Raw genomic sequence first — 26,719 nt, 5'->3', positions numbered from 1 at the left:
CTTGTTACTGAGGCTTCCTGATGCTCAGCAGAGAGATCAATGACCAAGGCCTGCTGTGGCACCATCACCAGCCCTGCCTCTGCTGTGTAGAACAGCCTGGATGTGGGAGTCTAGATGTAAGCCAACAGTACTGCTTGTACTGACCTCCCAGTTTGATGAGTATGGTATCTTCTTGACTACCACCAGCAAGTGTGTACACTCACATACAAACGCCCCAGCCTCACTCCCATATTTGGAGAAGACATAAGTTTAAATATCAAAATGCTGAAATGGCAATTTACTTCAACAATAGAAGAAATATTTCATAACTGTATTGCTTGACAGCTAAAAAAGAGGTTCAGAGTTGGGGAGCAGGTCCTGGTAATTAGGGCTGGGGCCTTTGAGAGGGAGTCTTCAGTCTTCCCCATTTGACAGTCACTTGAATACTTTTTGGCACCTGCTATATGCCAGTAATTGTACTAGGTGTGGGAGATAAATGTGAAGCTGTGATCACTGAGGGTGCTCCATCTCAGAAACACTGCTTTAACCCACTGAGTCGCTTTTTGGTGTGCTGCCATCACACTGTAAGAGGCATCCTTGTGAACAGGCCGCCCTGTCAGGGATGCTGTCAAGGACACTGCTCCTCATATAACACAATGTTCTCTTCATGAGCATCCCTGGGAGGCAGTCCAATCTCATCTCAATTCCAGGAATAGTATTACTCCTCCAGCGTAACGGGTTTGTTTTTTATCTATGGACACCATGAATTGTGGGGCCAATGAGGCTGTCAGCTTAGAGACAAATTCACGGCCCAGCTGAAGCAAATGTGAAGGTCAGTCCTATCTGCATTTTTAGTTTTATCCCTGGCTTTATTTTGTCTCTAACCTAACCATGTATTTATTTATTCATTCTCTGCATTTTTAGTTAATGGCATCTTGTGTGTGTGTGTGTGTGTGTGTGTGTGATTTTTTGTCTTGTAGGTTTTTCTTGTACCCTTAGAAATGGCTGTGAACCCTTTCTAAAAGAAGACATTGGCATCAAGGTTTATAATACATTATACACATTTACATAAATGCTATGATAGAGGTGTATCCACAGAGTGATGTTGGCACACAGGAGGGCTTATAAGTCAGCTAAGAGCATTAGAGTAGACCTCGCATGGGGGTCATTGCTTGAGTTGAATTTTTCTTTTGTTTTGTTGTTTTTTTGAGGACGTTGTAGAGTTTATTCACAATGCAACAATTGTGAAACAAAATCAAGTCGTTAACAAGTGCAAGAAGATATAGAAAAAACTTGCAGAGTAAATTTTTACATATATCATGGGTTTATGGGACACTATAAATAGAAATTATTTAAAAACAGATTGAGACTACTTCCACAAGAGTTTCCTTTCATCCATTTTTTTTCCTGATAAATGGATCATGGGGCAAAATAATTCATATCTACATCAGAATTTATGTGCAGAGAAGGAAATTCAGATGGAATAACAAACTTAAGTTAGAAGATACTTGATAGCAAAATAAGGAGAAGAATTAAAGTAACTATCTAGAAGATGTGTATACACAAAATGTTAGCAACTGGATTGTTCAAATAAATGAGGACAAACAGGATTTAGTTTAAATTATCTACATCAGGAGTTTCCGTTTGGAAGGGATATAAAAAATCATTTAGCTGTTGCATACCTGTGCAGCACTATTCTTCCTTAATTCTTCACTATATCTTGCAAGTAGACCCCCAGCCTTGTACTTTCCCGGCATTGTGTGGTTCTCTGTATGAGAACAGGTGAGAGAAAGAATACTTGCTGACACATTGTTTTAAGTGTGCTGGATCAGCAGGTTATTTTTAAATACACTCAATTTGAGCTCTTTAATTCTTTTTTCTTAAAAAAGAGTTCTAGCAATATAAATACTCATATTGACCAACTGCATATAGAGGACCTCAAGAAATAGCTCAAGATCTCAAGCATTTCATAATTTACAAAAATACAGCAATAAACATGTTTACTGCACATCTTGTCATTCTTCAATAGTGTGAAAAATTGCAACCATATCTCTTCAGGTGAAAGAAAGAGGAAGGAAGGGAGGGAGGGAGGAAAGAAGGAAGGAACCAGCTCTATTCCATGACATTTTTCAGCTATCTATAAGGCCTGGCGCATTAAAGGGGATACTATTCTCCCTTGCATTAGGGGAAATTATTGACTTCTAACTTAGAATGACTATAGAGTATGCATTAATATTTCACCTTCTTTTCTATTAGAATTTTTTAAAAATAAAACTTAAAAGTAAAATTATCTGAAAATTGCTGACTTCTGAAAGGAAAAGCTACTCTGAACTCAGCAATTGGTCACTCTGACATTTCCTGGAGAAGGGCAGCCCAGGCAGGAAGAAAAACCACTAGTGTGCTAGGCACAATGTTCCAGGATGGCAGGAACCATCTCTGCTTTTTCATTACTATCTACCTAGTTCCTGGCTTAAAGTCTGGCACAATGCATATTCATTCACTCATTCAATAAATATTTTTTCATTTTTTATTGATGTATAGTCAGTTACAATGTGTCAATTTCTGGTGTACAGCATAACATCCCAGTCATGCATATATCTATATATACATATATTCGTTTTCATACTCTTTTTCATTAAAGGTTAATAAACATTTATTGATTACCTATTCTGTACCAGTGTTCTAGATGCCTGGGATACATCATAAAACAAAACAGACAAAGATCTCTACCCAAGTGAAATTTTAGTTCTATTGAAAAGGGGGTATAGGGAGAAAAGACAATAGGTCAGTAATTTGTTATATCATGAATGTGAAGGAAAAAGGAAAAAATCAAGCAAGTTAAAGGGGATTGGGAATGCTGAATAGGAAGAGAAGATTGGGATTTTGAATAGAGGAGGCACTGTAGGCCTCATTGAGAGAATGACATTTAAACGAAGCCTTGAGGGAGGTGAGGTGCTCAATACTTGTTGATTAAATAAATGAATCAGAGCAAAGTTAAGAAAGCAGGAAGTACAAGGCAGGTTCAGGAGGGGGTGAGAAAACGAGTTTGAGAAGGTAGGCTATTGGAGATGAAACTGGGAAGGAGATGGGAGGCTCACTAAGAAGGGCCTTGGGTGCAGAGGTAAAGGGTATGAATTTACAAAATTTAGAGCTTACAAAGAACTTTCAATTATAGTCCTATTTAATTCTTACATCCCCAGTAAAGTTAGTTTCACCTCCATTTTATCAACAAGGAAACTAAGAGAAGCTTGGTAATTTTCCTAAGATCACACAAAGATACAACATAAAAGTAAAATTTAATTTACGTTTTAAAAATTATACAACCTGTAGAGCAACCAATAGGTTGTGAGTGCTAAACAGAAAAATTAAAGAAGAGTAAACTAAGAGCCTATTTTGAGTCATGCGTATCGAGTTACTGGCAACAGAAAATAGGTGGCTGAAAACCTATTTATATAATGAATGCCTTTCTTTTAACTATAAACTTTTGCGAACTTTTACTTTCAGATTGAATCAATTTCTCTTACAAACGAAATAGTTTTGTGACTTAATTTTCATTAAAAAAATTATTTCTCAATTATACACAAAATACATGAATACTTTCTTTAAAAGGTTAAAGTCCCCAACCAATGGTCACCCTCCATCCTGGTCCTCGACCTCAAAGATAAGTAAGTACTATCAGTTCTGATTGTATCCTCCTGCTCTTTTTCTATGGATACTTGTATATCCAAATGCTTCCTGAATATCCACACTTGAACATTAATATGTTTAAAACTGAACTCATCATTTTCCCCTCAAAGCTAATCTGGTCCTCTGATTTCCTGTGTCAGTGAACAGCATTACTCCATTAGAAACTTTACATTCCATATTTTATCTGCCCACTCACCTACCACAAGTAATCATCAATCCATTACTGTAGGTTTACCTCTTTAATACATTGTATTACCACTTATCTTCTCCAATCCCACTTCCACTGCTTTACTATTGGTCCTCTTTACCTACTACTTGTACTACAGGGCCAGCTTCATGCTCATATGATGTGCAGTCACCCAGGGTCTCATGCTTAGAAGGGCCCAATGCTTGAGAATGCTCTGCTATCACTGTCTTGAAATTCTCAATAACTTTTGAACAAGGGACCCTATGTTTTCACTTTGCACTAAGTCTTATAAATTATATAGCCAGTTCTCTACTACTGTAATGGCATCTCAACTGGTACCCATTCTCCCAGTATGGCCCTGCTGCAACCCACCCTCCACAATTCTGTAGGGAATTTAAAAAGGCTATTCCAATTGGATCAATTGGAATTGGATCAAGCAATATATGGCACGGAGGTCTGTCCTATTCAAGGCGGAGAGGTCTAAAGTAAGTAATAAAGTAAATAAAATAAATAACTTTACATTGAAAAGATAAATTATTGAAGAATAAAATTTCCACATAACCAAGGATCAGACCACAGCATCTATAGTCACTTTTACATTGTAAGTACTTAGGGAAGATGGCTAAAGTAAACATAACTCTCTGTGAAGCCAGAATGGTGTAGGTGAAGACCACAGGCTTTGCATTCAGAAAGGCTGGGTTCAAATTCCAATTTGACTACTTACTGTGTGACTTTGGGCAAGTTATTCAAATTTACTGATTTTTATGTCCTACTGATAAAGTAGAGAAAATTATCTGGCAGGACTTTTATGAGACTCATAAAATAATAGCGACCCAGTTTAGTTCAACAAACACTACTCTGTGCCAGACATGCTTCCATGCCAATGGCATCAAAATGAGTAAGACATCCTTCAAAAGCATGGGAGGGGGAGAGTAACTTCACAATGGAAAAATCTGACAAATGCTGCCTCAGCTAGGTGATCAAAGTCTGCATCAACAGCGATAAGTCATGTTCATAGTATATACCTTGGATATAATATGATGAAAGAGGTAGTCTTTCTCCCAAAAACCCGTAAATCCGGTCTAACCATGAAAACAAAAAGTTAACAGAAACCCAAATTGAAGGACAGTCTACAAGATACCTGGCCAGTACTCCTTAAAACTGGCAGGGTTATCCAAAGGAAGGAAAAATCTGAGAAACCATCACAGTCAAGAAGAGCCTAAGACACATGATGACTAAAAGTAACATGGTGTCCTGGATGGGATCCTAGAACAGAAAAGGGACATCAAGTACAAACTAAAGAAATCAGAATAAAGAATGGACTTTTAAAAGAAAAAAACTTGTAACTTTGTACGCTGGAATCTAGACTTACTGTGCTGATCATTTTTCAGTGTACACAAATATCATTCTGTTGTACACCTGAAACTAATGTAATGCTGTATGTCAATTATGCCTGTTTAAAAACAGAATGGGCTTTGGTTAATAATGTAACAATATTAGTTCACTAGTTGTGACAGCTATACCATTTTAATTAAGATGTTGACAATAGGGAAAGATGGGTGCCAGGTATACAGCAACTCTCTGCACTACCTTTGTAATGTTTCTATAAGTGTAAAACTATTCTAAAATAAAAAGTGTATTTAAAAAATAACAACTGAGGACTGGGGACTGAGACCATATGTAGTCATAGATAAGAGGAGAACCAGAACAAACTGGTGACACTCAAAAATTATAATAATTCCAGCCCCACTAGGCCCCACAGTTAATTAAACACCAAATGTTGTAATAAATTAAAATTAATTTATACAGGCATTTAAAAATAGCATTTTAGCTAGGATTTACTTTCCATTTTGTGCTTTCCAATAAAATTTTTCTTTCTTTTTTAAAGAAAAAAACTATAGCATCAATTCTACATATCATCCAAAACTCAATTCATCATTCCCACCAACACTGCCCCATCACAGTCTCCTCTTCCTCCTCTTTTGGGTCTCCCCATCTCAGGAAGGGCATCCCCAAGCATCCTGTTGCTCAGGCCAAACCTGGAAGTCAGCCATGATTCCTTCTTCCTCAACTCTGTATCCAGTCACATGACCTGCAGATTCCACCTCTATCTTTTTTTTTTCCGCCTCTATCTTTATGTTTCCTTCCCTCTCCATTTCTACTATGTAGATCAATTCTAATCTAATCTCTCATCACAAAAGCTTCCTATGAATCCATCCTCCACATTAGCACCCAAATGATTGTTCTAAAATGTACATATGATCAAATCATCTGTAAAACAAGATTGCTGTAAGCATTAAAATATAACAACATTTATAGAATTTAGCATAGTGCCTAACAGACACTCTAAAAAAGAGTCAGCTGTTAGAGGTTATATCATTCCACCCCTAAAATCTTCCAGTATCTCTCAAGAGCTTTTAAGACAAAATTCAAACTTGTAATATAATTCTCAAGCCCTCATGACTTGGCCCTGCCATGCCCAGTCATCTCCAGCTATTTCCACAGACACCTGTGATCTGGTCACATGGTTCCTAAGAGTTACAAAGACACCACTGAAATAAAATATAATGGTAAGAAAAGAGACCATTCATGATAGCAACAAAAAGACAATGCCTAGTAACATCTTTAAGAAGAAATGATCAGGACCTAATTTATTTGTTTTTTTAAAAAAAGATAAAGCACAATAAATAAGGTGAATATACAGTTACATACACAATGTAACTTGTTTATGTGTAGGAAAATTCAACATTATTAACATGTTAATTCTCCCCAAACTGATTGATATATAAAAGCACTGTAATCACAATCAAAATCACAACGGAATTTTGGGGAAATCTGCCAGAAATAATTTTAACTTCATGTGGAAAAGTAAGCATACTAGAAAATGCCAGGAAAATTATTTTAAATAAAGAGGGGCAATGAGGAGAAAGAGGCCTACAAGATATTAAAATGTATATTAAGGAAATCTAGTACACAATAAAAGTGGCACTTCACAGTAGTTAGGAAAAAGTTAACATAGTTAGACAAACTAGCTCAACATCTGGAGAAAGATAAAGCTTAGTTAATTACAAATAAGCCTCAGTCCTTATACCAAAATAAGTTCTAGGTGGCATAAAGATTTAAATATAAAAAAAAGCAACCATGAAAGTACTACAAGAAAACCGTGGAGAATACATTTATAACGTTGGATTGGTTAAGACTTTAAAACATAGCAAATGAAGGAGATGTAGGAGAGGAAAAGAAAGGAGGAGATTAAAAAAATTAAGAAGCTGAAAAGGAAAAGTCAAAACTTACTTACATAAAAATTAAAGAGTTTATATGGACAAAATATATACATATACAGATATAGGTTAAGTGAAAAGCTACAAAACACTAGAGAAAATAACTGCAACATATGACACACTAACACCCTCTATCCCTAGTATAAAAGTGCTATTATATATCATTCAAATACTGGAGGGACACCACAGAAAAATGGTCAAATGACAATAGACAGTTGACAGAAGAAGAGTCAGTAAACATTTCAAAGATGCTAACGTCACTATTCAAGAAACTCTAATTAAAACAATCGATATCACTTTTTAATCTCTAAGGTTAGTTTAGCAAAGACCGAAAAAAAAAAAAAAAAGAAAAGACAGAACCCACCCACCTGGCCATATTGGTAAGGCCCTCTCACACACTGCTGACAGCGGTACAAACCAATATGGAAAGTTATTTACTCAACAGAAATCTGCATTCCTATTGACACAGCAATTTTGGTTCCAGATGTCTGTCTTACAGAAATACTTTCATGAGTGGCTAAAGCTCTATTTAAGAATTTCTCTGCAGCACTGTGAAAATTACCAAAGTGCTCATCAACAGGCAAATGGTTAAAGAAATACAATGCCTGCATACCATACACTACAAAATCATTAAAAATAGCAAACTAGATTATTTATCCTGACATGGTAAGATGACAATAAGCAAAAAGGGCAAATCACAAACAGCATGTTTAATATGATCCTATTCCTTCACCAAAAAAGATCACATTCTAAAATTATTGCTAATCTTTTTGTATTTTATGTAAGTAAGAATGCTTCGTAAAAGTGTTAACTTCTATTACTGAAAAGTCAGAATATTTAGCAGAACATATTTTCAGCATCAACATAAAATTCTATGAAGGAAAAAACACCAAACAGAAAATATATAATGATGTTTTTTAAGGCAACTAAGAATCTCCTAACTGCTGTCGGAATAAGTTACTAGCTCAAAGCTTGAATTGGGAAGAGAGATTTTTATACTATATTAAGTTTAATTTTTTAAATAAGTACTACATTCAAATGGATTATACACTCCAAAGTTACAGCAATAATATGAAATATCTCCCTCCCATCAGCCTCTCCTCAGTTAACTAGATCTCCCCACAGGCAACCATATTACAAGTTTTGGGGTATCCTTTTGAAATAGTCTAGCACATACAGGAAAGTGAGTACGTAGTTTTCTTTAACTTTTATGATCTTTATTCTTAATAAAGAATTAACTTGTAATAGCCTATAATGGAAAAGAATCTGAAAATATGTATATATAACTAAAAAAGTTATTAAGCTTACGTAAAGGTTGCACATTTTAAAAGTATTTTCAATGTCAAATTTCATAGTCTTAATGTTGCAGCCTCAGGAAGGTATCTTCATGTTTGTATCACACTTTCATCTTTCTAAAACTTGTGAGAATTTCAACTGGATTCCTCAGGCAAAAATAAACACTGAACATGGTAATATTTAAGAAACACTAGACATAGTAATATTTATTGTGGAAATTCTTGGTTGAAGTGATTTGATATACACCATACTAATGCTTATTTCATATGCTTAACCAGTATTAGATTCACACACAGCTCATGTTACACTAAAGTAGGAATTTGGGGACTTAAAGCCTACATAACACATGAATGATATTTATTAGTTGTTCGTTTACTGTTCTCTATTAATTGTTCATGTTTTCACAGTTGCTTGCCTCTCCACCTGGGATACTCATCTGCATGGTGGAAGGTTCCCCTACTTAGCACCCCAGTACTCTTCCTTTATTGGCATTTACCTCGGATAGGGACAACGACTTATGTGACTTTTATGTTAACAAGCCCTAGTTCGCTGCCCAGCAGTATCAGACTTTTACTAACTGCTAATTAAAAAACAAAACAAAAACTTCCATACCAGAGGTGATATTTGAGAAGGTAACATCTAAGATAGGAAGTATTAGGTGTTTTGTCATCTGGAGCTGGAGCACAGACTGGTGAAAAGGTTCATTTGGGGAAATGCAGATAGTGACAATTTACAGAGATAAAGCTGAAGTGATAACCATCAGGATGCCTCCAGGGTAAAGTTCCAAAATCCTTAGTTTAGTAAGATATACCAACAGATGTTTGCCAACTAGCTCCTAAGTTTCACCTCTTGTCCCTCCAGCTCTCCTATCTGTGGCTAGATTCAAGCAACTGCAATTTTCTAACAGCATCAATGTTGTTACACACCTTAACCTTACCCATTCTTTGTGCTTTGTCTTTTGCTAGGAATGCTCTTCTTTCTTCAAAACTCAGCTCAACTGCCACTTTCCCAGAAAAGCTTTCTTTGTTCCATCAGATTAATCTAGGAGCCCCTTCCTGGCTGAACTCCATTTGTGGTTCCTTTATACCTCGTTGAACTTGTCTCCCTTCTAAAGTCTATGCGATGTCAACCAGGCTTCTTCAACTTTGCCTCTCCATCTTCTTTGGTACTAGATACTCGTGTTTGTTTCGTTACTGAGTAAGGAAAATAGATCTCATCTTCCATTATGCCCCGGGCCCAACATTCGAAAATCCCAAGGACTCATTTTGCAGACTACAGACCAAGATTCATAGACTAGTAGTACTTAAACTTTAGGTCAGATAATTAAAACTGTTAGTTACCCATTGTTTGGTATTACTGTGTCCCCGGCTGGCCAAACCGGGTCCAAAGCCCACGGTTTGCACCAAGGTATTTCAAGTACTTCCCTGTTAAGCGCTGTCTGAGCCCAACGTATAGCAAGGCCCAAAGCAAATAACGGGTGTATAAGGGCCAAAGAGCTCTTCTTCCAAATTCGCAGTTTGGTGAATTAGGAGGCCTTGGACTGTGTGACAAAAGGAGCAAGATTCAAGGCCTGCTAGATTGCGCTGGGGCCCAGGCCCGCCTTGCTCAGCATTTCGTGCTCCGCGGTTTCCCAGACCTCAAAGCTAAGAGATAAGCCGGTTAGAGACGCCGAGACGAATCAGGTGCCGGCGGGGAGGAGGGAGATGCGGCACGGCTTTGTTCTCAGGTTCCCGTTCGACACACAGCCCCTGCCCGGGGCCCAGTTCCCGAGTCTTCAGAGCCCTCAGGCGGCCGCGGCCGCACAGATTTGGGAATCCCGAGTTGGCCCAGAACTGCAGTGGTCGGGGCAACCCCAACTCTCGCCCGATACTCCCTCACTCCGGGGCCCAGTGGGTGGAGGTAGGGACTCCAGAAAGTTCCACAAGCGCCAGGAACCCAGGCTTGCGCCCACCCCCACAAGGCCCTTCGGCACAGCCCAAGAGCCCCCGCGCCGTTGCCCAGACAACCGCGGGGCGAGGCAGCGGCAGGAGGGGTGGGACTTCCGGTGGGTGACGCGCCTGGGCTCGGCTACAAAAGACGACGGCTGCGGCGCGCCGGGCGGAACTTTCCAGAACGCTCGGTGAGAGGCGGAGGAGCGGTGGCTGCCCCAGCTGCGCACAGCAAGGCGCTCCTTTCCACTCTCCAACACCGGCCTCGGCCCGCTCACCGGTGAGTTTCAGCCCTCGCGCTTCCCCTCGTCCCGAGGCCGGCGCCATTGGCGGCGCCGGGAGGCCGGATGGAGCCGGGGTCGGGAGGCGGTTGGCTCCGCGTGGGCGGGAGGGTTGTCGGTTCCTGTATCCACGATTTCGCTTCTGGAGGGCTGGTAGGGGTGCCCTGGCAACCCTCGCCGGCGCGCAGCGACTGGCCCGAGACATTTCCTGGAGCTTCCCCCACGTCCCGAGTAGCCTGGGGTCTCCAAGGACCTGCCGTCTCCGGCTTTCCCTCTGCCTGCGCTCGCTGGTGGGGGGGGGGGGTGCGGAGGGACAGATGGTGGGCGACCCTACGCGCACGCGCAGAAGGAGCCGTGGGGCGAGGGGCTGCGGGAGGAGCCGGGCGGAGGCTGCGGCTTTCGCTTCTCTGGTCACTTCTCTTTGTTGAGGGCTGGGCTTCTTTCACCCCTTCGATCCTGGGTGGGAGAGTGAAAGGAAGGAAACCCTAAAGTTGGGTGCCAAGTGCAGGGGAAACCGCAACAACATGTAAACTACGCCTGCTTGTGAGGGCGAGAGGCGTTCGGCGGTCGAAGCAAAGGAGCTATAGGTCCTGTGATTGAGAAACAGCCTCCGGATTGAGGGAGAGGGGCGCTTGCTTTCTGGAGCTGGTGGGGTTAGTGTCATAAAGCACACTCCCCACCTTGTGCCCATACGTGTTTTCTAGGAAGTGTATGGTTCTTCAGATTTACTAAAGGTAATGTTAGTGGACTGAGCCTAATAGTGCTCCTTTACTGCCCCCTGCAGTTGTTGGGGAAGGGAAACGGGAAGAATCCAGACAATGGTCACAGTAGTGTGGAGGTTTTCATATGGGAGAAGGGGAAACAGCTGCTATAGGAGGCTTTTGAATTATTCCTTGATAATTATGAGCTTGTATGAAGTCTGTTAGCATTTACGGCTGAACTATCAAACGAATTGTAACCTCTGAAATTTAGAGAAGGCAATCCTCTTAAAATCAAATTTGTCGGAGAATATATTTCTTTGCCTAAACTCTGATTTTACTGATTAAAACTACGAGTTGAAAGTCTGTTAAAATGGAATTTTCTTATTCCAGGCTGTAGAAAATGGTGAAAGAAACCACTTACTATGATGTTTTGGGGGTTAAACCCAATGCCACCCACGAAGAATTGAAAAAGGCCTATAGGAAACTGGCCTTGAAGTACCACCCTGATAAGAATCCAAATGAAGGAGAGAAGGCAAGTAGTATACCTACCTATCCATTAATGTAGCTGAGTAGCTCTTGCCAGGTGCTTGGTATTTCCATTACAGCATGAAATTGAGTATGTAATATAGTGGCTGTGCTTTGTAACACTTAAGGTTTTTGAGTGTAATTTACCCCCTTTCTCACAGTTTAAACAGATTTCTCAAGCTTACGAAGTGCTCTCTGATGCAAAGAAAAGGGAATTATATGACAAAGGAGGAGAACAGGCAATTAAAGAAGGTGGAGCAGGTGGCGGTTTTGGCTCCCCTATGGATATCTTTGATATGTTTTTTGGAGGAGGGGGAAGGATGCAGAGAGAAAGAAGAGGTAAGAATAACAGTCCCCGTGTAGCAAATTAAAGTTAGCCCCTGATCACAGCAAATTGTTGATAATTTACGTATTTTAAATGCTTGTTTACATGGTAGCATAATGTTGCTGACTGTAAACTGCCACCTTGATTCATGGTATAGTTACTTTGTTTTGATGAGATTTTGATGAAACTAAAAATAGCTAAGCCAATGAAGTGCTAACCAGTGCTTCTGTAGCTCTTGGGGTACATGTGACTTAAGTGAGGTAATTAAGGATTAAAGGAATGAAGTATAGGAACACAATTTCCAAACCCATTTTGCAGATCTTCTTTGACCCTCAACCCTCATACCCCCTCCCCTTAGCTCCAGTGGGAGGTACAGTGGCCTTTTTCAGTCAAAAGTGAATTTAGTTCAGAATTCTAGATTTTTGTCAAGGTCATATACAGCCAGGCATCAGGTCTGAATTGGAGCACAGGTTCATTGCTTCCAAATAGTGTGTTGTTTGTTCTTGCTTTAATTTTATTATATCGAGATATGTACTCTTAACATTTAACAGAAATGTGGTTTCCAGGCTGTAGAAATATTGCTCATAGGAGTACAATGTTTTGGTCAGTTAATGCTTACTTTGTTCCCAGTATAGTTGATACAAACAAGGACTCATGGATAGAGCCTATTTTAGGAGGAATGGGCAAACTGTTAGTTTCTTTTTGAGCTTTTTTGAATTCAGAAAGACTGGAAATTGTTTATTCAGATTTTCTTAAAAGGGAAGGGCTATGTTTTATTTATTTTTAAGGAATTTACCTTTAAAACAATTCCCAATCAGAATCAGACTCCTGTGTGGCTTAGATCATTTTTTAAAGTGAGATTTTGGAAAATATTTGCTTAGATTTCAGAAGCTTTATTCCTTTTCTGTACCCTAAACTCTATAAAGTAAGAAGAGCACCTTTTAGCATGGCAGAACCAACTACATGGAGCTTTGATACAGAACGTAAAGGTGGATCTAGGAGCAGAAGGATATAGTTAATGGTACTTCGCTTTTCATTGGGAGCTAAAAATGTTCTTTAGGCATGTTACACAGATAGGAGTTTGAAAAGTGAAACTTAGGCGTGAGGCAATATTTCATAGTGGGTAAAGTCCTTGTGGAAGAATCACTAGGTAGGAACTTATTAACTATTGGCAGGTGACTACATTTGTATAGCTTCTGTCTTTTATCTCCACCTTCCACTTCCCCTTCTGAGATGAGACAAGCCACTCCTTTGTAGCCACTTGCCACATCAAATTTAGATTACTTCAAACAAAAATAAAAATTAAGTTACTTAGTTTGCAATAGCCATACTTATGTGCTAAAAAGTCATGTGTGACTGCTGGCTACTGTGTTGAATAGCACAAGATACAAAACATCTCCATCACTGCAGAAAGTTCTACTGGACAACACTATGGTAAAGAATGAGAAATCTAGCCTTTGAACAGTTAGTGCTGGCCCAGCAGTAATTGTGCTGCTCCTACTTCAGGAAGAAATAGGAATTGATAATTCTTCCGTGGAGACTGAGTAAATACATTAGCTTCTCTGGCTAAACTTGATTAGTTGTTGGAACTTGGTGTGCTGAGTTTTTGGGTGATGTAATTGGTCATGTTGCTCAATACCATAGTAGATGAAAGATACAAAGAATATATTAGGACAGAACAACAGTTTGGTTAGTTTATTGTGACATGTGTGTATTTAAATAACACTGTTTTTCTCAAGAAGTGATTTTGCGGTTTGTTTTTGATTGCCATAAATGTGGGATGGCCACAACTAAATTCTTATAGATTACTTAATCTAACCCAGTTTTCCTCATTTGAGATTATATTATAAATTGAGGATCATATGTATACCCTGTGGGGCTCATCTTTCATTATCCTTTATTTTTATAGTGCAGTTGAACACAAGATGCAGCTTCTTAGATTTTTAATGACCAGTATTTTGTTGTAGGTAAAAATGTTGTGCATCAACTCTCAGTAACCCTGGAAGATTTATATAATGGTGCAACGAGAAAACTAGCTCTGCAAAAGAATGTGATTTGTGACAAATGTGAAGGTATGTCTTAATAGTTGCAATACAGCTGAAAACAGGACTGAAGCCAGAAAATGGGAATGAAGCCTTTCTGGGTATATAAAACTGAAAATACTGCACTACCTTAATCTTGGAGAGTGCAAGTATGAAAATCACCTAAATGTACCACCAAGAGAAATACTAGCAAAATAATAGCACTTTTATGTGTGTACTTTGAATGCAGGTGGGATTGATCTAATTTGGTGTCCTTTTTTCCCCAACATTGTTTAGAGATGAGTACTTCCTATATTCTCTAGAACTTAAGAGGCATTCCAGTGGCTTCACAATCTGTAATATGATTCATGTAGTGTCTTCTTTTTGGATACTCAGTTGTCAAATTATTGGCTATGAACTTGTTAATTTTTTTAAAATAAATCCAAGTTATTTGTTGGAAATACAGTGTTTTCTAAAGAGAATAAGCTCTTTAAAATGTTCTCATCTATAGATGAAGTAGTCTTTAGAATTGTACTTCAAGAACACATGTTTGAAGTCCAGAATTCTGAAATGACTTCCTGGGAAAATAGTCAAGATGTTTATAGTTAACTGAAGCTGATTGTAGCTATATTTTTATCAAATGAAAGGCTGAATTGTAGATTCTTAAAGCAGCCTTCCCTCAGACCTTGAAAAAAATATTAACAAAGTATAGTGTTTAGGGGCTATCTGATTAAAACATTCATCACTGTGTCCAATACTTGATTCAAGCATAATTTCTTTTTAAACTACTTAGGCCGAGGTGGTAAGAAAGGAGCAGTAGAGTGCTGTCCCAATTGCCGAGGTACTGGAATGCAAATAAGAATTCATCAGATAGGACCTGGAATGGTTCAGCAAATTCAGTCTGTATGCATGGAATGCCAGGGCCATGGGGAGAGGATCAGCCCTAAAGATAGATGTAAAAGCTGCAATGGAAGGAAGATAGTTCGAGAGAAGAAAATTCTAGAAGTTCACATTGACAAAGGTGAGTTCTGAGCCACTTTTTATTCTGGACTCTCAAGTGCTATGACAAATTGATTAACATTTTTATAGTTAAGACCATCCTAACAGGTTAGTTCCTTAGGAACTACTGGGTAGGGAATGGGTGTACTTTGACCTATAACTTATTTGTGAGAACTTAGATTATGAATACTACTTTCTAAAGGTTTTTACAGATTATGTAAACATACAGGTCAGTTTCTGCCTCTTGGGCTTTGGGTTATAACTTAAAATTTTCTTTTCATATCATTAGGATTTGCTTTTATTTTGCCAATTCCTTAATTCTGTCAATTTATAAAAAAATGTTTTAAAATGTATTACAGCAGTACATATTCACTGTAGAAACTGTAGAAATGTATGTAACCCCCAGAATAAATTCTGCTACTCTGAAATAATCAACATCATTATCTTCTTCAGACTTTGTTATTTTAAGATAAGACTAGTATGTACTGATAGGGAACTGACCTGGTGCGGACATCTTATCGATATATACATCTACATTAACGTAAGCCCCTGCAACAGTATCCTACCATGTGAGTCATGGTACTCCTCCTCCTCCATTTTTCTCCCTCGTAATCGGCACATGTTTAGTAGGGTTTGAATTTTCCCCCACCTGGTAAGACCCCCCTCTTGCTATCAACAGTATGTACTCAGGAGGGCATTAGTTGCAAGTGAAGCCGTTTATAAATACTGTACTTGCCCATGCTCTTCACATCAGTGAAACTACCAGCAAAACTTAACTGAGTTAAATTGCTTCATTACTGTAGCGAGACAGTTACTTGGCCTCGTGAATGATTAAAGATGGACTGTTTGGTTTTGTCAGTGTGTAATAGTGGTATTTTTGGTGTAAGTCCTTATCTTTTTAGAGGTACTTACTGAAGTATTTGAATTAATTGATATGTATGGATTTTAATGGAAATATATGGAGGGAATGCAGATAGAGGTGTATAATACATGAAACACTAGTCATGAGCTGATAATTATTAGATGTATATTGACAGATATATAGGGATTCATTGTACTGTTGGCTGCTTGGTATGGGTTTAATACTTTCCATAATAGAAAGTGAAACAAAAGTTGCTCTTGTTGGGTCATCCCAGTGGTCATTGCTTCTGGAAATCCAGAGCTACTGCTTCGGTATAATGATCTGCAAAACATCTGTTTAAAGAGATGCTAGTTAAGTAAGCCCTTAGTGAGCTAAAACATGTGGGCCAGAGGTAAGAGGGAGGAAATCTCAGTATAAATATGTTGGCCTAGAAATATTTGCCTGATTGGGAAAACTTCCCTGTATTTTTGACACTAAACACATGGTCTTAAAGTGTCTAGCCATAATTTTTTTTAAAGAGAACTAAACGTCATTCAAAAGGATTATGGTTTTTGGAAATTTTTAGGTTTTATGCATTGCTGTATATAATTATTGCTAATACCTGAGGGAAGAAAGTCTGATTTATGCTTCTATTAGATGTAATACAAATAATTTGACTAAGATTTTTTAAATGATGAAATTGAAATAGTTAAAACATTTATGGTTATGATGTTTGCCAGTCATTGATTTGGTGCCCACATAGAAATTTTTATTTAGTCCTCATATGAGCCCTGATGGAGAGGTAGGTCTCTGTGGGAAAGTTGATGCTTAGGAAGGTTATGCAACTTGCTTCCCCAGGGTAATCCAGCCTAGTAGTAAATAGCAGCTCTGAGATTTGAAGCCTGACTTGTTTGCCTCTGGAATTCGTTCTCCACTACGATAGCTTTCTTCAGTAAGAAACTGGTCTGATCCTAAGCATGTGGGCATTTTTGGTCAGTTCTGTAAAACTTGATTCCACAAAGGCTTGAACATTTTTTTTCATGCATACACAAACATGCGTCTGAGTTTCTTTATAGATTGAGATTCTAAACTTAGATGTTAAGAGTATAAAATTAGTCTTTTGTTTTTAGGTATGAAAGATGGCCAGAAGATAACATTCCATGGTGAAGGAGACCAAGAACCAGGACTGGAGCCAGGAGATATTATCATTGTTTTAGATCAGAAGGACCATGCTGTTTTTACTCGGTAAAAACTTTTATCAAATACTCTAAAACTAACATCTTGCATATCTGGGGTTTGGGGGATTTTTCTTTAATTTAAATGAGCTTTTCATTATTTTGGGAACACATTTCCTGGAAATAGCCTAGAAGAATATACCAGGAGAGTTAGGTTATGTGTAACATTTTTCATAAAAGATTGTTAATCATTAATGTTTCTATATTAAAAGATGCTAAAAACAAAAGTAATCAGTTTTTGTCTAAATTTAGGTAAATTACTGCCTAATTTGGGTTTTGAAGGATATACTTCAATTTGGAGATGTTTTGTAAGAGTATAAAAAGATGGATTAGGCAAAACTTTGCCACCAGTTTTTGTATAAGCAGTTAATTGTGAAATAAGTGCCCTAAAGCTTTCATGAATTTCTTCAATCCTGAGTTCATAAGTTGGGTTGCTTTTAATTTTACATATCTCGAATCATCTCTAAAAAATGTTGATTGAGGTCTACTGTTAGAAAATATTAATTCTGTGTTTTTGATGAACCTAGAGTGAAGCACAAGAAAGATTGGTTAATTTTAAAACACTGGACTGAAATAGGGTTCCAGTGAGTTTGTTGGGAATGACGTCTAAAGGAATAGGTTTTCATTGAATACTGTCTTAACAATAATAGGAAATGTTACAAAATATCTTACTAATATGAATTGGAAAGTCAAGTCAAGCATGAGGAGGAAGTGGGCTGTTACTGAATATAAAAGATTGTATTCATGGAAGATTGTGTTCATAATGTGCCAGGCACTGCATTACTTCATGTAATCAGTAAATTCTTACTATCCCTTGAAATTGGCCATATCCCCGTTACTTAGTTTTATAGACCTGAATAATCCAGGACCTAGCCTGAGGTGTGTTCCACTTAAATGGCTTTGTCCTCTCTCCTTTATGTATGTTTGCTTTCTTTTAGCCTCATTATTGGAAGGGTGGTTTTTTTTCCCCCCAGTCAGAAACTAGATTTAAAATTAGGTAATGAAACAATTCAGGGATGGTAAGTGGCAGAGGTTGCTGCCTAGAACGTGTGGAAGGATTCTGAAGCCTTCTCCAGGAAACTGCTGGCAGGTTCCATATGTTTGTTGTTTGCAGTTCTCAGCTCTGTTTTTAGAACGGAAGGGAAAGGGCGTCTTTTGAAAGATACCCTTTGTTTTTGTTTTAGTTTATGTTTTGTTAGAATTGCCTGCTTTGGTACTTGTAATCATTGGTGCTTTGAAAAATCTAAGTATATGCCATATTTATATTGTACAGACGAGGAGAAGATCTTTTCATGTGTATGGACATACAGCTGGTTGAGGCGTTGTGTGGCTTCCAAAAGCCAATATCTACTCTTGACAACCGAACCATAGTCATCACTTCTCATCCAGGTATGGTAACTAGATAAACTTCTCTTTCTATTCTAGTATTCTCATTGTCTGCTGGTAGCTTGTACAGTCACTGAGAAAAGTAGTATTTAAGTTTCTCAGTACATATCCAACCTTGAGCTGTGCTGAAATTGTGCATTCTTGGCTCTTTTGTAAGCCCCTAGAAAATCCATAAACAAGACCCAGATCCTTTCACATTAATTTACCTTTATCATTGAGCTCTAGGACATCCTCTGTTCTTTTCCCCGTCTCATAAAAGTGTGACTATATTTTAAAGACTTTGGCTTCGATGTTTTTAGGTCAGATTGTCAAGCATGGAGATATCAAGTGTGTGCTAAATGAAGGCATGCCAATTTATCGTAGACCATATGAAAAGGGTCGCCTAATCATTGAATTTAAGGTAAGCTATAAAGTACTCTAGGAATGTTTGAGAATGATTCTGAATGGCCAGAAGCAACAAATTTATATCCTCCCTTGTCCAGACCTAGTATTCCTTTCATATTGAGAATTCTTCAAGTTGTGATTGACTTACTTGCATCATTGGCAATTCAGAGATTGGCAGAGGAGGGGTGTGTGGCAAGTGGGTATATTACTAATGAAAGGCTAAAACTAGAATATTAAAGTTCAGCAGAAGTGCAGTAGCTAGTATGGGTTTTGGGCAAAATACTGCAATGACTGTTAATAGAATGGTTCTTGGAACAACCCAGTCATTTCCCTCAATTTTAAATTGGCGTCGGACGTACAAATTTAACATTTTATTAAAACATTTTTGGGTAAGGGGCTCCCTTTTTGAGTAAGAGTAGCTTTGTTTAAATTACCCATTAGAAGGGATTAGAATGCATTTTAGGATGAGTTCTCCCATTAAAAATTATTTGCTGAATAGAACTATGTTCATTATAGTGCAGGTTACTAGGGTCATTTTTTTAATGTGCCTTGAGCTCCAGCTCAGAATACTAGGTGACATATGCCTTTTTAGAACTTGTGTTCTAACCTGGAATTGGCAGATTTACCAACAGATAATGTGGTTATGTGTGTTTTTCTGGGGGAAAATGGGTCAATGGTAATTTGTCTAAGGAGCTCCAAGGATGACGTAACTTAACTCAATTGGGCTTAAAGTAGAAATTTCTTTTTATAGGTAAACTTTCCTGAGAATGGCTTTCTCTCCCCCGATAAACTCTCTTTGCTGGAAAAACTCCTACCTGAGAGGAAGGAAGTAGAAGAGACTGATGAAATGGACCAGGTAGAACTAGTGGACTTTGATCCAAATCAGGAAAGACGGCGCCATTACAATGGAGAAGCATATGAGGATGATGAACATCATCCTCGGGGAGGTGTTCAGTGTCAGACCTCTTAATGGGGCCAGTGAGCACACTCACCACTGGTATTTTATTTGCAGTAGTGAATGAGTGAAGGACTATCATCATAATATGCTCACTACTTGCTATTGTTTTTGTTTTAATATTCAACTATAGTAGTGTTTTAAAAGTTAAATGAAGAATAAACTCGAATATAAAAGCTCTGACTTTGCCCTGTATGTATGATGACTTCAGTGTGCAAGATAAGTTCAATACCTGTAAAAACTTCCTTAAAAAAGTTTCCCCTAGCATTTGTTAGGTCATACCTTGTAATTCATTTCAGCTGTGTACATGGACTAGCTTAGACTGAAATGCTAGGTGTATGTATTGACTTCAGTGTATGACCCTTATTGTTAAGCTATGAAGTTAAAACTGTATTTAACTGGCAATCGGACAACTTAATTTGTAGAGAAGTGTTGGTCTGTATAGTTGTATTAAGTGGGATTCATTGTGATGCCTCCTCATTTATTCTATTGCCTTAGTTGTTACTTGAAGATGGCATGCTATATGATTTAATTTAGCCTGTGGTATCAGTGATAGAAATGATACCTTTCTAAAAAGGGGTTTATCATGACATGCTGCTTCTTGAGGGCTTGCATTTGTAGAATTGCATTCCCTTCTGCTGTGCCATCTTTTAATATAGATAACTATCGGTCCCGGTTATTTTTTTCCCTTCTCTTTGGACCACGATAAGCCTCAAAGTAGTGACTTCTGGAGCAGGGTAACTTAGAAATTAGAGTGATGAAACCATTACATGGAGAAGTACTTTGTATGTATGAGATAAGGTGTTTTGCAGTATGTTACAGGCTTACTTCAAACCATTTAACTTATGCTCCAGAGTAACTGTAATTTAATGTTGGTAGTATAGCAAATTATGACAAATAGCTTTAATTGTATGTTTAAGTCATTTGTTCACAAGCTTAAATCTGGATATCAGAATTTAAGCAATTCTTGAAATGTATGGATGTCTCCTTAATACACTGATTACAAAGCATGTCCAGTGTGTCACCAGCAGGCTTTTTTTTCCCAGCTTAAAATACTGGCTTTTCAGTAAGGTAGGTAATTTTTCATTTAACTAGTTAAAATGAGTAATACAAACAATAGTATTTAGCCATAGTTTAATGTTTTAATACTAAACAAGGGTGGGGAGTGAAAATAGAGGGGTGAGTAAGAGCGAAAAAGGAGGGGGGGGGCTTAAAAATCTTGACAAACACTGGAGTGCGAGAGAATATGAGAACTTTTTGCTTACTTATCCTGCTCTGGTTCTGTATCTCCTATAATCAGGAGGTGTTTATTTCTAACCCGGAAGTAACCCACAACTTAAGTTCTCCTCAGAACACTTGAGTTTAAAAAGGAGAGACAAACTTCCTATAAAGTGCAAATTTCCCAAACCTTCAGTATTTCTTGTCATAGTAACATTCTTAATTGATAGCCTCTCTCTCTTGTGTTTCTTGAGTTATCTTCTTTTAGTCTGTGGCCAGACAGCTACCCCTCGTATTTGGATATGAAGGTGTTCGGGAAAGGAAAACAAATATTCAAAATAATAGTTGACGAATTTTAGTTTTTATTGAATTTATTTATATTACAGATTCTAAAAAGTTCTATAAGCCTGTATTGTAATGCATTTAAGAAACATTTTGAAAACTACAAAAATCCTTACATGAGGCTTTCCGTATTACCAGTCATGAGAGAAATACAGTGAAACTTACAGTGAGATATATACCAGTTCACACCTTCAATCCAAAATGAATTGGTGAGCATATAAAATGGTGCAGTTTCTGTGGAAAACTTCAGCAGCTCTTCAAAAAGCCAAACATGGAATTTACCATATGACCCTGTAATACCATTCCTTGATTCAGATAAATGTGTGCCTATGTTTATTGTATCCTTATTCATAATAGCCAAAGGGGAAACAACTCATGTGTCCAACAGGTGGGTAGACAAAATGTGTTACATATGTATGTGATAGAAAACGACTTCCATGTATGAAATACTTAAGCAAATTCATAGAGGCAGAGATTACCAAGGGCTGGGAGGAAGAGGAATGGAAAGTTAGCGTGTGCTTAATCGTTTGGGGTGGTTAAAGTTTTGAAAATACAGTGATGGTTTGCACAACATAGTTTTTAATAATCATTAATGCTACTTAATTATACACTTAAAAATGGTTGAGCATGCTTTACTTTTGTTTCACTACAGTTAAAAACTTAAAATAGAAATCACTAGAAGAAAAAATAGTTACAACCTGGAGAGGCAGAAACTGACAAGTTTGTAGTCTGTAAAAACTAAAAAACAAATAATGCCTGTTTGGAATTCTAGCCAGGGTTGTTATAGAAATACAAGTGCATCCATGTAAGTGTAGTTCCTGGCCCCCACCACTAACGCTTTGTTATGCTTCCCCTGTCCATTCATACTTGCAGAGTGTAAGAATAGAAGCTGATTATGTCCCACAAGGGCCCTTGTGGAAGATGGTGGCACATCTTTTGTGAAATGAGAGATCTTTCTCCGCCTTTAGTACTGGCTCTCAACCTTGGGCTACAATTGGAGTTAACCTGGGAAGCTTTAAACATGACTTGTGTCTCACTCTCTAGGAGTTTTGGTGTAGTTGAGCAGGGTGTAGCCTAAGCAACAGGATGGTTACATACAGTCAAGGTTCTATGCCACCACCATGGGGACATGGTTATATTTATCACCTAGAACAGTAATGCCACTGTTAAAATGGCTGGAGACGGTCAAATAATGGCAGGCCTTGCTATTGCCAAGTTTGTTTCAGGCCAAGGGAGCCTCCCAGCCTAGACATATACCATGTATGATAATTTCCTGTCTTCTGAAATAATGTGTGAAGATGAAGCACGTGCTCTGAAAGCACGCTAAATGAAAAATGCTACCATGCTAGAGCAACACAGGTGCGCTCTGAAGGGTTTCTGAAATTTTGTACCTCTGCCACCTATCTGGTTATCTCAGCAACCTTTGAGGACTGACAGAACAAGAATTAAAACACCCAACTTGTGAATGAAAATGCCCTCTATGTCTACAGGTTCTCAAATGTGAGCATGCTTGCTGAGCCTCACTGCTGCTCTTTCTGATTCTGTAGGTCTAGGGTAGGACCTGAGAAATCTGCCTCTCAAACAAGTTACCAGGTTAACACTCAGAACCACAGCTCTGTCTGTCCTAAGTGAAAAATGACAGCAAAGACTGGAATCCAGGTTCTTGTAATTCAGTATTCTTTCTATTCATCTCACTGCCTGTGTTCAGTTTAGATAAGTTATTAACAGAATGTGGAGAAATAGTCCATGGATTCTTTGCCCAAACCTCAAGACTGAGAAGAAACTGACAGCATCTAGATTGGAAAAGAGTAAAGAAAGTGAGCTTTGGAATCCGACCTGGTTTTCAGTTCCAGGAGCAAGGTATGGAACCTCTGGAAACCTGTTTCCTAATGTGTATTACGGGAATCAGAATAGGCTGCTGCTCTTAAAGTGGTTCTGAGAATTAAGGCTGCTTACATAGTAAGGAGCGTCTTGATAAATGCTATTAATGGTAGTAATGCAAGTTGAAAAATAAATTCCTGGAGAAGATACTGAATTGTACCTGAGATGTTATTTTTTAATAATGTGCTGTGAGGTATTAGGTGGTGGTGTTCTAGAGTCATTAATTCAACAGGTGAGTGGGGGAACAATTCATGGAGTTAACTTTAATGCCACGTATTTTGAGTTTCAAGTCCTGGAGAAGAGTATCGAGAGTATCAGTTAAATAGGTGGGCTGCAGCACAGCAGCTCCTTGAGAACCAACAGAAAATGGCCATTGATGGCTATCCAGCTGCTATCCACTCCATTAGCCTCTGTCAATTTGTACACTGAACAGCAGCCCAGTGGCTCCAGTAGATGCCTCCAGCCAGCCAGCCACTTCCTGCAGGGGTGAGACCCCAGGTGCCAATCCCATTCTCACAGTTCCTTGCTGCTTAGCCCAGGGGCATACGGACCCCTTGGGTTAGTGTGGCATGCCCTTCAGCTCCTGATGCTCCTTTTATGGTTAATCCCTCCAAGGAAGCCTTTCCTAACCCAGTAGGTCTAGATAATGCCCCTCCCATTATCCAAAAAAAAAAAAAAAACAACCCTGATTTTCTCTTAACCCCAATACCTTAATCCTGTTAACCTGCTTTTTCTCCCCTATCCTCTGACAGAAACTGGTCTTTTAAGCCATCCTCAACATTAGGTACAGGAGTAGAGGTGTCTGATAAAAATTCCTAGGAGGTGCTGACTAGATTCTTGCTCTCCATGAGCCTTGGCACAAAATATGCATCTCGTAATTGCCAGTTTGAGGCCATAGGCTAAATCAAAACTCCCAATTTTGTAAAGGAACTTTTTTCTAACTTTTTCCTAAGGTTTTTGTTTTGTTTAGTATAAGCTATTTTTTTTTTACCTTAAGTGAAAGCTTCTTTGGGGAGGAACAGGATATGTTCACATAGAGTTGTGGCTATTGTTCACCTCTCAGAACAGCAGCAAATGACATCCCGTGGAAAAGCTGCAGGTTTTGTGGCAAAGGGACAAAAGTTTTGGGAATATGAGTGGGAAAGAAGGAATTCATAGTGCTGTTAAGAATTATTCAGCAAATACTGAGCAGTACCATGTGCTAGGTATAGCTGATCCCCAATACATGATGAGGCTGTGTTTTAAGGGACCATCGTAAGACTGCAAAATCTTCCCCACTAATTTTGTACCTAGTAATTGGGAAAATTAAAAGGAGACATAAAGGCCTACACAGATAAGCCCTAACTTTCTTGAAATGGGTACCTAGCACAGTACCTTCACACATCAACACAGGCACTCCATACATCTTTGGTTGAATGGTTGAAACAGAAAAGAGCCACATACAAAATATTTTCAAGGGTTTTGTTGGCTTAATTTTTTTCCTTTAACTGGTAATGATGCACATAGCAAAAAAGACTTCGCTAAATTTCAGGTGCTTTTCTAATTTTTCAGAACAGCATATTTTCAATGCCAAACCTTCCTTTAAATACAAAGAGGATACTCAAAATGGAATTATCATAGTGGATCCTACAACTAGTTCTGTCTATGAGATGGAGAGGATATTCTCTGGACTCAACACACGAGCAGGCACAGCTAAGAAAAAGGAGTGCACGGGTGAAGGCAATGAAATAAAGATGCTATTCAACACATGACCTTTTTACATTCAGTCATTCTACCCAAGAGTTGACTTCCTGCTGTACTTAAGATTCAGGGATAATAATGTGCCTCTAAGTAAACATAACTAGACGAGTACTTACATTTAAGAACAAAACCTCCAGAAAGGTGTAAAGTTTATTAACATCTTAAAAAAAAAATGGAACAGCTACTGTATTTGGGATAGTTAATAAGTTTTACTGTAGAAGGCCCATTTTAATCAGCATTTCAAATAATCAAAGGAGTACAGTTTTTTCCTAGAAATACCAGTATCTCACTCTACAGGTAAAAGATACTGAGAACATTAAGTGACTGCCCCAATTAGGAACAGATAAGCAAATACCTTACATATTTTAAAAAAGGGTAACCACTACATGAATTTTCACAAAATTACTCTTGTGCCTAATTCAGACAATCTGCTTAGGAAAGCTGGCCTTTAAAAAAAAAAGCGTGGGGGGCAGCACATGAATATGTCTCCATTTAAGTACATGCTCTCAGGGTAGTTAAAGAGAAAAGTTAAATTTAGGGCTTCCAGAGTTTTAGGAGTCCATCTTCACTGTAAGTAGCAATCAAGTTCTGATGAGGGTGATGTGCAATACCAATTACATCCTTCTCATGAACCTGGAATATGTAAAGCACACGATTAGGGCATATAGGTAAGTCTATAACAAAACCAGCCTGAAGAAGCTTCCAGAGCTGAGTGGAAAGAAGAGTGAAGCTTCTACGTCTCACCAAAAGATTCAAGCCTAAGGTAGCCCCAGAAAGGGCTAAACAAACAAACCAAAAAAGAGGCTATATACACTTGAGCACTACAGCTGGTCCTAGGCCAAGACAGTCTCTGAGACCAAACAATTCCTTCAACTCTGGGAACTCAGTATTTTCTGAGTTGGAAAACCACAATGTTATGTTCACATCTTCAATCTGTACTGGAGGCTTCACAGGGCAGGTATACCAAAAGTTCACTTGAACAATTTGAGGTGAGATTATTCTCTAACAGAGGTATGTGTGTAATTTTTCATACATTCGCCAGACCACTCCTTCCTGGACCACAGATGACTACATTTTCCCTGCCACCCCCACACCCCTTGCATTTGGACTGTGGGCACGTGACTGAATTCTAACCAAAAATGAATGAGGAACAGATTAATAAAAACCACTTTCAGACGTGGGTCTTTAAAAACATCCAATATACCCCTCCAGTTATCATTTCTCCTAAGATCTCAGAGGCCACGTATTCCAAACGGCGCATCTTAAAGACAGAGGAAGATGATGCAACTTCTATCACACTGTGACATGAGAGAAACTCATTGTGCTAGGCCACTGAGATTTGAAGATTGTTACAGCAGTTGCCATTAATTACTCATACTACTGACTTACACCACAGAGCTGCTTAAAATTTCATAATTGGTTTGATAGGATAATACGTAAATAATTTACCTTTAAAAGGACATGGGAGAGGACTAGCTATATCTGCCATTCTCCAATTGCTCTGGGGAAGGTCTGACTAATCTAGCT

The 26,719-nt window shown here is 38.5% G+C and overlaps 3 protein-coding genes across 5 annotated transcripts in view; 1 reads left to right on the top strand and 2 right to left on the bottom strand.

Annotated features, from left to right (window-relative positions):
• The window catches only part of APTX (aprataxin), an 80,435-nt gene extending 70,034 nt beyond the window's left edge, over nt 1-10,401 (bottom strand). For 2 of the 3 annotated variants that reach the window (XM_010975816.3, XM_010975817.3), the window contains exons 1-2: nt 9,368-10,401; nt 1,662-1,747 (exon numbers count right to left, since the gene is read on the bottom strand). The gene's annotated coding sequence lies outside the window, so the exon portion shown is untranslated. Of the gene's footprint in view, nt 1-1,661; nt 1,748-9,356 lie in introns of all 3 variants that reach the window. The other variant, XM_064490135.1, reaches the window with a different exon arrangement.
• An 83-nt stretch (nt 10,402-10,484) lies between these two features.
• DNAJA1 (DnaJ heat shock protein family (Hsp40) member A1) lies at nt 10,485-20,191 on the top strand. The gene is made up of 9 exons (XM_010975820.3): nt 10,485-10,638; nt 11,731-11,872; nt 12,027-12,204; nt 14,158-14,262; nt 15,005-15,232; nt 17,182-17,296; nt 18,560-18,675; nt 18,972-19,072; nt 19,808-20,191. Exons 2-9 carry the CDS (start codon nt 11,741-11,743, stop codon nt 20,024-20,026), a joined length of 1,194 nt encoding a protein of 397 aa, XP_010974122.2. The 5' UTR covers nt 10,485-10,638; nt 11,731-11,740; the 3' UTR covers nt 20,027-20,191.
• Nucleotides 20,192-22,096: 1,905 nt separating this feature from the next.
• Nucleotides 22,097-26,719, bottom strand: part of SMU1 (SMU1 DNA replication regulator and spliceosomal factor) — a 31,503-nt gene continuing 26,880 nt past the window's right edge. Inside the window, exon 12 of the mRNA XM_010975821.3 lies at nt 22,097-25,825. Within this exon, the coding sequence (XP_010974123.1) occupies nt 25,727-25,825 (99 nt within the window). The 3' untranslated portion in view covers nt 22,097-25,726. The remainder of the gene's footprint in view (nt 25,826-26,719) is intronic.

This window comes from Camelus dromedarius, chromosome 10 (assembly GCF_036321535.1).
Source record: "Camelus dromedarius isolate mCamDro1 chromosome 10, mCamDro1.pat, whole genome shotgun sequence".
NCBI classification, from domain to species: Eukaryota; Metazoa; Chordata; class Mammalia; order Artiodactyla; family Camelidae; genus Camelus; species Camelus dromedarius.
This window is presented reverse-complemented; position numbering and strand designations above follow the sequence as displayed.